The sequence below is a fragment of the Myotis brandtii genome, unplaced genomic scaffold, assembly GCF_000412655.1.
Source record: "Myotis brandtii unplaced genomic scaffold, ASM41265v1 scaffold19, whole genome shotgun sequence".
Taxonomy (NCBI): domain Eukaryota; kingdom Metazoa; phylum Chordata; class Mammalia; order Chiroptera; family Vespertilionidae; genus Myotis; species Myotis brandtii.
This window is the reverse complement of record NW_005357075.1, coordinates 667,523-678,579: the sequence shown is the minus strand read 5'-3', so window position 1 is coordinate 678,579 and position 11,057 is coordinate 667,523. Positions and strand designations below refer to the sequence as shown.

At 53.0% G+C, this 11,057-nt stretch overlaps 1 protein-coding gene across 1 annotated transcript in view; it reads left to right on the top strand.

The window, feature by feature from the left end:
• The window catches only part of RHOBTB2 (Rho-related BTB domain containing 2), a 17,990-nt gene extending 7,109 nt beyond the window's left edge, over positions 1-10,881 (top strand). Inside the window, exons 6-11 of the mRNA XM_014538299.1 lie at positions 1-768; positions 1,015-1,133; positions 3,262-3,412; positions 7,598-7,686; positions 8,514-8,619; positions 9,766-10,881. The exon at positions 1-768 is cut by the window's left edge and continues 14 nt beyond it. Of these exons, the coding sequence (XP_014393785.1) occupies positions 1-768; positions 1,015-1,133; positions 3,262-3,412; positions 7,598-7,686; positions 8,514-8,619; positions 9,766-9,983 (1,451 nt within the window). The 3' untranslated portion in view covers positions 9,984-10,881. The remainder of the gene's footprint in view (positions 769-1,014; positions 1,134-3,261; positions 3,413-7,597; positions 7,687-8,513; positions 8,620-9,765) is intronic.
• Positions 10,882-11,057: the final 176 nt, after the last annotated feature.

Genomic DNA, 11,057 nt, shown 5'->3' with positions numbered 1-11,057 from the left:
TGGTGCCCGACCCCCCCTCCAGCAGTGAGGAGTGCCCCGCCCACCTCCTGGAGGACCCGCTGTGTGCGGACGTCATTCTGGTGCTGCAGGAGCGGGTGCGCATCTTTGCCCACAAGATCTACCTCTCCACGTCCTCCTCCAAGTTCTACGACCTGTTCCTCATGGACCTGAGTGATGGGGAGCTGGGGGGCCCCTCGGGGCCAGGGGGCCCCCGCCCAGAGGACCACCGGGCTCACCCTGATCCACACCACCACCATCACCACCACCACGGCCGGGACTTCCTGCTCCGGGCCGCCAGCTTTGACGTGTGCGAGAGCGTTGAGGACGGTGCGGGCTCAGGTCCCGCTGGGCTCCGGGCCTCCACCAGCGACGGGATCTTACGGGGCAACGGAACAGGGTACCTGCCTGGGAGAGGCCGCGTGCTGTCTTCCTGGAGCCGAGCTTTTTTGAGCATCCAGGAGGAGATGGCAGAGGACCCACTGACCTACAAATCCAGGCTGATGGTGGTGGTGAAAATGGACAGTTCCATCCAGCCGGGGCCTTTCCGGGCGGTTCTCAAGTACCTGTACACGGGGGAGCTGGACGAGAAGGAGCGGGACCTCATGCACATCGCCCACATCGCCGAGCTGCTTGAGGTCTTTGATCTGCGCATGATGGTGGCCAACATTCTCAACAACGAGGCCTTCATGAACCAGGAGATCACCAAGGCCTTCCACGTCCGCCGGACCAATCGGGTGAAGGAGTGCTTGGCAAAGGGCACCTTCTCAGGTAGGGAATGTGCTTAGGAACTCGTAGCCAGGAGGCAGAGGAGCCCGGGCTCCGATTAGCGCTCGGCTGCTGATGCCCTGCAAGGCGCTGGCTCCGCCTGGAGCCTGAGCGTGTGGCCAGGTGGTGCATCCCAGCTGTGGCTTCAGAAGGAAGCGTGTTGTCTGGGTGCGGGGTCGACCCTTGGGGTTGGTTGCCCCACATTCTTTCACCGCATCCTCACGTGATGCTTCGTCTCCTCCTGGGCAGATGTGACCTTCATCCTGGATGACGGCACCATCAGCGCCCACAAGCCCCTGTTGATTTCCAGCTGCGACTGGATGGCTGCCATGTTTGGGGGGCCGTTTGTGGAGAGTTCCACCCGGGAGGTAAGGCTTCTTTGCATCTGAGATGTGTCATTTAATGGTGCTTTCCTCAGCATTTACGAGGAGATGGGCCTGAGGGAAGTTTATGAGGTGGTTCCCATAGCCTAGGATTCACAATATATCAGGATGGACTTATAGTAACATCTTGACTCTGTAGTTTAGAAAGCACTTTCAATACATTATCTCAGATCGTCTCACCCAGCCTCTCGTACATGGCTTAGCATTCCCACTTTATACATGAGGGAAGCGAGGGCCTGAGAGGTTAATGACTCGTGCAAAGTTGTCTAAGTAGAAAGGAGAGGCTAGATCTTGAACTTAGAACCTCTGACTCCACACTGTACCTTGCTTTCTCCCTGACACATATGAAACAACTAGAAAAAAGTCCAGTGTGTCCCTGGCTGAGCCCATCACTGTTTTCAAGTGTAAGTTTTATTAAGTGAGGCATGGTGAACATAACAGATCAGGATGAGACTGCCATTGAAAAGATACATTTTACACTCACAGATCCAGTAAGAGAATGCACGCACATGGGGGCTGAGGGGTGGAGCACATGTGGAGGCACCAGAGTTGGTCAGGAGACCGAGAGCAAGGGGAGCTGTGGGCAATGGCCTTTATTGTGGTTTCCTGGGAAGAAAGGACAGGGAGAGGCAGGGTAAGCTCTCAGATGGGCTGGCTTGGTTCATGTAGCAGGCTCTGGGGCATAGGGGCTGTCCTAGTCATCTGGTGCCTGGCTCTGGGGCGATTAGGGCAGGTGGACAGTGGCTAGGAGTGTGAGCTGATCAAGGAGGTGGTGGGGGTGTGGATTCCGGATTGGTTGGTTTGCATACAGAAGGGATACCTTTACTGTCTGTTGGAGCTGGCTAGGCCTGGGAGGGGCAGGCCCTCGGCTCAGCAAGGCTCCAGGTGCCGCAGCCTCACATATGTAATACCTTAATCAAGAAAGAAATTAAAAATTAAAAATAAAATAAAAAGGATGGAAATAATAAAAGAAAAATACAGAAAATAAAAAATGCTTCACATTGTCACCTTTCCCTTTGATCACGGCCACTCCAACTCACTTAGGACAGAGAGTGTCAGCAGAGCTGGAAGGGGCCAATCAGTGTGTCCTTAGAACCACTCTCTCAAGTCTGATCTTCGCATTCTCCCGGCTCAGCAGAGTAGCCCAGGCCGCGGCCTTGGTATTCTCCATCTTCCCTGAACTTCTATTACATTAATTATTCATTAACTCAGCCTTACAGTTAACAAAGTACTACTCTGTGCAGCTGCTTAAAGTGCTGAGTGTGCACACGCGGTTTCCCAGCTGGTCTGGGATGTCTTGCGTGCAGGGGCTGGGTCTGTACTTCGGCCAGGCGCCCCTCAGCCAGCGCTGCCCCTTCGTGAGTGCTCGCCAAGTACCTGGAGGGAAAACTGGACTGAACAACGCAGCACAGTCCCTGCGACGGGGACTAGGAATTTCCTAGGATTTCCAGGAAGAAGTCCTTTCGGAAGAGAACTAAGCGGAGGTTGAGATTTGAGTGGGTCTCTGATCCTTGAAGTGGGCGTGGGGTTGGGATTTGCTAAGTGAGAGACTAGGGACTCTGAAGCCCCAGGGCCAGCCAGCCCCGAGCACCTCTCAGTACCATAGAAGCGGCTGCGAAGCTCCAGCGGGTCCTAGCGCAGCCTATGACTCCGTCTCAGGAGAAAGCAGTTGTTGAAGCAGCGCTGCTCTGAGCAGATCCCGGAGGCCCACAGTAGCAGCTTCGAGAAGCCAGCTGATGTTGGCTTGCCTGTCCACACCCCACTTGCTCTGCTGCCTGCAGGGCTGGGAGGAGCCAGGGTGTGGGTGTAAGTGACCTGAGGACTGCTGCCCGCATCCTCTAAGCCAGGGTGCCTCGGAAGGGTGCCAGTGAGAACCAGGTCCTTTTTAAAGCTGTTAGAGCCCTGCTCCCTGGTGAGGCCAGCAGATGGGCTTAGCACAGGCTGTCTCTCTGGGAGGCAAGCCTTTGGGGACCCCTTAGCAGGTACAGGGGCTGCACAGGGGTGGCTCCCTGTTTGGGGGAGCCCGGCTGTGTGGGGCGGGGCCTTCTGAGTTTCTCAGAGTGAGTGACTCTTTGTGACCGCGACCTCACTGCGCTGCCTCCTCCTGCCCCAGGTGGTGTTTCCGCACACGAGCAGGAGCTGCATGCGGGCGGTGCTGGAGTACCTGTACACCGGCATGTTCACCTCCAGCCCCGACCTGGACGACATGAAGCTCATCATCCTGGCCAACCGCCTCTGCCTGCCGCACCTGGTCGCCCTCACAGGTGACTACGAGTTCGCAGACCTCCCTGGGGGAGGAGGCAGGGGACCCGCCAGCAGTGCTGGCTTCTCCCCGCTGGCTCCTCCCTGGGGATACACCGCTAGCACCGAGGGACCCGCTGACCTACAGGAAGCATGTTGACGTGTATGGGGGGTTGGGTGAGGACACAGATGTGATGAAGTGTGTGAGAAGGATGCTCGATGGAGTCACCGGTAGGTCGTATCCAAAGGTGACTCCCGCCCAACAAAAGGGTCTCCAGTAGATGCCAGTGCCTGGTGCTCCTCTCAGCGTGGCTTGCCTGAGGGGTCAGAGAGAATAGGACGCAGCTCCCCGTTTCCACCCTTCGGTCCTCCTCCTCCTCCCCCTCCTTTGTCTCGTTTGGTCACATAAATCTGCTTTATTCTGTATTCTTTCCTTTTCCTTCTCCTCCCTTTTCTCTTCCTCCTCCTTTTCTCTTCCACCTTCATTTTCTCTTTCTTCTTCCAGAAACAGACAATGAGCATTGACCTGCCACTCCTCTAATTCACTGAAAGGATTGTGAGAGCTGGAGCTCAGCTTTTATTTTATTTTATTTATTTATTTATTTATTTATTATTTAATCCTTACCCAAGAACATTTTTTTAATTGATTTTAAAGAGAGAGAGATACATCAGTCGGTTGCCTCCCATATTCTCCCTAACTGTGGATCAAACCCACACCCCAGGTATGTGCCCTGACCGGGAATCGAACTTGCAACCTTTTGGTGTCTGGGAAGACACTCCAGCCAGCTGAGCCACCCTGCCAGGGCTGGAGCTCAGCTTTTGGAAGGCAACAGCCTTAGAGGGCCCTCAGGCGGAACAGGGACTGAGGCAAGAGGGAAGCCAAGTGGCAGACCATGAGAGTCGGGGCCAGCAATGCAGGCAGACAGCTCCTGGTGATGCTGGAACTGGAATCTGTGTGGTATTGGTATTGGTGTTGGTGTTGGTGCCTAGGCTGGTGTTGATATCGGGGTTATATTCTTGGCTGGTCGGTGGGCGGGCAGAGAGCAGGGCCTCTGACATTGGGTCGAGGTTCAGGGAAGGCCCCCGTGTCAGAGCTGCTGGGGCCCTGGGCAGACGATCAAATCTCAGATATAAGGGAAGCATCAATCTTATGATGAGACATGGTCATAAGGTAGGGCTTAGTCATAGGAAGACAGCAGAAATCATTGATCAGAACCGGAAGGGTAAGGGCTGAGCCTGCAAAGGGAGTCCAGGGGCCCCAGCGGGGGACACAGAGGGTGGAAGGGCAGGGAGCAAAAAGGAGGCTTCTGAAGATCACAGCTGTAACAGCATGGCATCCGCACTGTCCACGAAAAGTGGTGCGGTCTTCCCAGAGCACATAAGCTGTCCACATCCTTGGGCCAAGTAATTCAACTTTATTTTATTTATTTATTTCAGAGAGGAAGGGAGAGGGAGAGAGAGATAGAAACATCAATGACGAGGGAGAATCATTGATCGGCTGCCTCCTGCACGCCCCCTACTGGGGATCGAGCCTGCAACCCAGGCGTGTGCCCTGACCAGGAATAGACCCATGACCTCCTGGTTCATAGGTCAACGCTCAACCACCAAGCCACACAAGTCGGGCAAGTATTTCAACTTTAGAAAGACAATCTCGAAAGAAATGACTCAAAGGAAAAAAGTATATAAAGATGCTTCTATAAGTTTGTTTCATCATGGCGGGCAATCAGAGACAAGTCAAATAGGCACTACTGGTTAAGCACACATGGGTAATTTTCACGAGGTAGCCATTACAAATGTTAAATGGCAGTGATGCGCAAAAAGGCTCATAGAAAATAATCTCGAATGACTTTTCCTGTGAAATGGTCTACGCACGCTAGAAATCATGTACAAAAATGTATTGTGTATACCTTATCAAGGATCAGCAGAAAATGCCGGGTAGGTATAGCTGGTGATGCTTTATGTTTTGTGAGGTATGCTTTCTCTGAAGTTATAAATTCAAGCTTAAAACATTTTTATTAAATATAACACAAAACACATATATTCAGCTTAATGAATTATTATAAAGCAGAATGACCCGTATCAGGAGCTAGCACCTTCCAGCCACACAGTAGTCTTCCAGCCGTCCCTCCCAATCACAGTCCTTCCCTCCTCCCCAGGAGTCACCTCTTTGCCTATTACTCTTTTGGGAGGTGCTTTTTATGGCCTCACTTCCTTGGTCTTCTTCATAGTTTTATCATCCAAATGATAAACCTGTTTTTACATCCTAAATCACGTTAGCATGGTTTTATTTTTGATATACTTTTAAAGTTTTTTTTCATCTAGAGCAGTGGCTCTCAACCTTCCTAATGCCGAGACCCTTTAATACAGTTCCTCATGTTGTGGTGACCCCCAATTTCATTGTTACAAATTGAACATAATTAAAGCACAGTGATTAATCACAAAAACAATATGTAATTATATATGTGTTTTCCGATGGTCTTAGGCGACCCCTGTGAAAGGGTCGTTTGACTCCCAAAGGGGTCGCGACCCACAGGTTGAGAACTGCTGATCTATAGGTACCTTGTTCATTAAAAAAACCAAAAAAAAACAAAACAATTTTCCCGCCTTGGCCCGTGTGGCTCAGTTGGTTGGAGCGTCGTTCCGTGCCATGGGTTAGATTTCCAGTGAAAGCACATACTCAGGTTGCAGGTTCCTTCCCTGGTCAGGTTGCATGGGAGGCAACCTATTGATGTTTCTCACATCGATGTTTCCCTCTTTCTCCCTCTCTCTTCCTTTCTCTCTAAAATCAACAAAAACATATCCTCAGGTGAGGATATAAAAAAAAAGAGAGAGAGAAAGAGGAAAATTTCCCCTTGCAAAGCACCCACTGATCTAGAAAACTTAGATTTTTAGTTGATTGTATTTCTATGTAGCACCATACTTCCCATAGACTAGTTATTAGACATAGAGGCTAGATCACATTCACATTCCATTTTCTTTGGGCAAGACAACTTCATATGTTGTTTCTGTGCTTTTCTCTCTTGTCGTGATGTTATCAGCCATTGAGTATCATTGCCTGGATCTATTAATTTATTAGCTGTGAAATGGTAGTGCTCCAATTCAGTCATTCCTCCTTTGTTTATCTGTTGGAATATTTCCAAAAAGAGAAAAACTTCTCACCTACTGTTTGGTTAACCAGTGGCATAATTCAAATAGGAGAGGCAGGTGACTGCTTGATTCTTTCCTTTTATCCAGATTTCAAGATAAATTTGTTTCCTATCCTTTCATCCTTTGAGGGTGACCAATTAGGTTTTGTTTGTTTTTTTAAGTATTATTGTGAACCCTTACATCAGTGGCTCTCAACCTTGGCTGCACATTAGAATCACCTGGGAATCTTTTTTAAAATCTTGAGTTCTGGGCCTCATCCTCCGGAAATTCTGTTTCTTTGTTATGGGGTGGGGCCACAACATTAGTAACAAAGTGGTTCTATGGAATGAGGTGTTTCAGGATCCTTGTGTTCATTTCCTGCCCCAGACCCCGAATTAGCCCTTTCTCTATGAGATCCCGGTGCCCGAGAGCCGGAAATGGCATTCAGGGCTGCAGCCTGAGCACCAGGAATGCTCTTCTGCGGCGAGGGCTGTTGCCACTAGGTCGTTTCCATGTCGCTAGGACTGAGCTGGGAAATATATTTTTAAAGATAAAATACCTCAGGAGTTTATACTAATACGGTTAAAATTCAGGACTAAAAGTGTTTACTTCTTCAGTATAAACACTAACTTAAAAAGCAACATTAGTACACGATTCATTCTAAAATTTAAGTTAATACCAGCAGCTAGGTTTAATCTGGAGTTCTAACTCATAGTTCTCAGCAAACCTGACTTCATACCCTCCCCCTGGCAGTTGCAGTGGCTGATTCCATCAGGGGCTTTCATCCTACGTGTATCAGACTATTTGGAGCAGCATATGTAGCTTGAAAAAATCCTCTTAAACAATACTAACATTCCCACCCTGCTCCGCTGGGGTAGTCTTGGGGTAGTCTTGCTCTAATTCCGGTTACCTTGCTGGTGGGAGCCGACTCTAATCGCCTGTGGCCTTTCCTGAGCCTGCTGGGACTTGCCCTTGGCCTTGTTCTCTCTCTGCCCTGCACTAGGGCTCCTGCTGGGGGGTATAAGTAAGCACATGGCCACTCATGTGCTCCTTCAGCTGATTCCTGGCTGTGTGTGTCACAGAGCAGTACACCGTGACCGGGCTGATGGAAGCAACTCAGATGATGGTGGACATCGATGGGGACGTCCTTGTGTTCCTGGAACTGGCTCAGGTATGGTGGCCAGGGAAGGGCTCTCTACAACAGGTTCAACTCTGGGCTCTGTCTGCCCATTGGCAGTGAAAGGGGAGGGGCTGGAAGGTGGTGGGTAGGAAGGGAACCCATTGTCAGACTCAGTTCCCTGACTGGGAGAGTCCTTCTCCTCCTCCTGGCCAGAGGGTGCACCCTGACCTGCCAAGAGGAGAGCTGGCGTGGGAGCATGGGGCTGAGACTTCAGGCAGCCATAGGGTAGGTGAGCGAACCCCAGCCGCCTGTGTAGACATGGCTGCTGTCTGCCTGAGGTCAATTAAGGGACACGCAGGACTAAAATTAACTGCCTACCTCCTTATTCCCATACAAATTAGCAGAATCCCCCACACTGGCCCTTCTAGCTCTAAAGATCAGTTCTGGAGTTAAAGCATGCCAGATTCGAGGCTTGCAGACACACCTGGGAAAGTCAGCTCTAAGCCTAGTCATCAACACCTTAGTATATATAGACTGCTTTGGCCCCGGCCGGGGAAGAGAAGAACATCGCCCGGAGTAAGATCTGAGGAGGTGGACACAGTAGGAAGCCACAGCGTAGGGCCTGGGATTTCCACGGATGCTGGCACAGGACAGAGGCGAGGTGGTGGTGCTGGTGGTGGTGGTGGTCATGGTGGTGGTGGTGGTCATGGTGGTGGTGGTGCCAAGAGCGTGTGTGGCTGTGCCTCTCCAGGTGGGCTCTCCCAGTCACGGCAGGGCCTTCGCCACCTGCACTGAAGGTTCTGCTCTGACAGCAACCGGAGCTGCCGGTGCTGACCCCGCCCTGGGTCTCAGCACGGTGCCTTTCTGTGTTTCCCCAGTTCCACTGTGCGTACCAGTTGGCAGACTGGTGTCTCCACCACATCTGCACCAACTACAACAACGTGTGCCGCAAGTTCCCCCGAGACATGAAGGCCATGTCCCCAGGTGAGCATCCCCGGCAGGACCTGCTGATCCCCCGCTTCACGCTGAAGGGGCCTCCACCCTGGTCCAAATCTCCAACTGGACCCCAGGGCACCCGGAAGCTGCCAAAGGTCCTTGGGCCTAACTTGACCTTGCAGGAGGGAAGTAGCCTGCAAAGTTGCATCCAGCCAAGCAGAGGGGAACAGCGCCGGCCTGGTGGGCAGGGCAGCTGGGGACCCGTGGCAGCTCACTCCACCTGTCTGGCCTTCTGTGCCTCACACGTATAAAGAGGGTGTAGGACTAGAGGTATTTTCTCAGACTTCCTGGACAGGACTCCACAGTAAGAACTACATTTTACATGGTGACCCAGGACCCATATAGAAAAGACATAAATTGTTCGTAATTCTGCTCATGATACTATTATACTGGTTTCACAAGGTAGGAATAGCCACAGCTCGGGCAACACAGATCCGGATAGCCTCTGAGGCCTCTGCATCATGAATGTGTCAGGTCCTGGGGCCCAACAGGAACTGCATGGGCACCTGGGAGAGGTGTCCCTGGCCTCCCCGAGTTCCTGCCACTCGGTGTCCTTGAGGTCCGCACTGGGCAACCTCCACTCTGCGGGGCCCTCCTCCCTGCTCCCAGGTTGTCTCTGCACCCTACCCTTCTCTCACCCCCTTCTCTCCCTTGGAGCGTTTTCTTTCTAAAGCCCAGGCCCAATCACATCACTCCCCCGATTCCAAACTTCCCGTGGCCCCCTGCGCCTTTCGGAATCAGTCCTTACCCCTCAGCCTCGCCTTCTCGGTCTGACCCTCCTGCAGCCCACGCCCCCTTCAGCTCAGAACCTCAGCTCTGCCCGATGCTGCTACCTCAGCAGGTGCCGCACCTGCTCCCTGCCTCGTTCTTCGCCCCTGTTTTATTCCCAGTACACATGACGCACCCCTTGAGACCTTCCCATGGGACCTTCTTTAGGGAGCTCTGCAGCCAGGTGGGGGCTCTGTGAAGGCAGGGGCTTCCCTTTGTGGCCCAGGGCCTGGGATGTGCTCCTGGCTGACAGGTCCCCGAGGCATCAGAGTGGGGGTGCGGGTCCCTGGATTCCCTTCACATCCCAGGGCTCCTCTCGCCCCTTCTGCTTTCCTTCTAACCGAGCCCTACTGCATTCTGCTCCAGAAAACCAGGAGTATTTTGAGAAGCACCGCTGGCCGCCCGTGTGGTACCTGAAGGAGGAAGATCACTACCAGCGGGCCCGGAAGGAGCGGGAGAAGGAGGACTATCTCCACCTGAAGCGGCAGCCCAAGCGGCGGTGGCTGTTCTGGAACAGTCCCTCCTCCCCGTCCTCCCCTGCGGCCTCCTCGGCGTCCCCATCTTCCTCCTCGGCCTTGGTCTGAGATGCTGCCGCCCTCTTCTGACTCTGCTGCTCTTGTGCCCACCTGCCCTTGCCCCTCCGCTCTCTGCATCGCCCCCTCCACCTCCCAGGGACAAGGGGACCCACATAACCAGGACCCTAAGGGTGGGGCTGTTCTCACCAGCCACCAGCTCAGCCAGAGAGGAGCCAGGCCTCATGGGTCAGAACAGGGACCCCCTTCGGAGGCCCCCAGTTCTGAAACAGGGCAGGGGACAGCTCCTGGGAGGTGGGAGCAGGGGACAGCTCCTGGGAGTGCTGACATCCTGTCTCTGGGTTGGACAACCCTAGAGTCAAGGGGGAAACTTCCAGCCATGAGAGTTGTGGTCTGTGGAGGCAGCCCCCTCCCGGGAGCGCAGTGCACAGGGAGGTCCTGCCTCTATGGGCCATAGTTTTCCACCAGTGGGCTTGGGGGTTGCAAATGTTTTGTGGGCATTTCCACGCGTAGCCTACTCAAATCCTCACCGGAGAAGTCAGGGTAGACAAGCCTTCAGGGCCCCGCCCAAGGCTTCCACTTCCTGGGTGCAGCTGCCAGAGGCCACACCTCCCGGGGTGCCTCCCGGGCCGCCAGCAGCCAGGCCTGGTAAAGGGAAGTGGAGTTGTTCAGAGCTCCAGGCCTAGAAGCAGGGTCTCCTGGTGCAGTGAGAAACTTCTCCCTCCACTCTCCTTCACACTCCGAGATGGGATCCAAAGGAAACAGCTAGAACAGGGAAAGAAGGAAGTGGGTGGAGGGGGTCTGGACGCAGCAATCCTGGGCTCCTCTGGGCTCCTCTAGTTCGCATGGCTTCTTACGGGGTGGGGCAAAATTAGCAAAAAAAGAAAAAGCAACAAACAAAATCACCACCAACAGAAACACTCTAGCCTCTATTCCCTCAAAGAAAGGACAGAAAAGACCCTGTATGGCTTACATTTTATAAAACCAAACGGGCCCCCGCATTGATGAGACAAAGGTTTAGACTATAGTGTTTCGAGCCCTGTGAGGAAGGGCTGTCGCCTGCAGTGAGGGATGCCCGGCTGCCGGAGGCTCTGGGGCAGCAGCAGTCCCAGGCCTCCAGCCTGC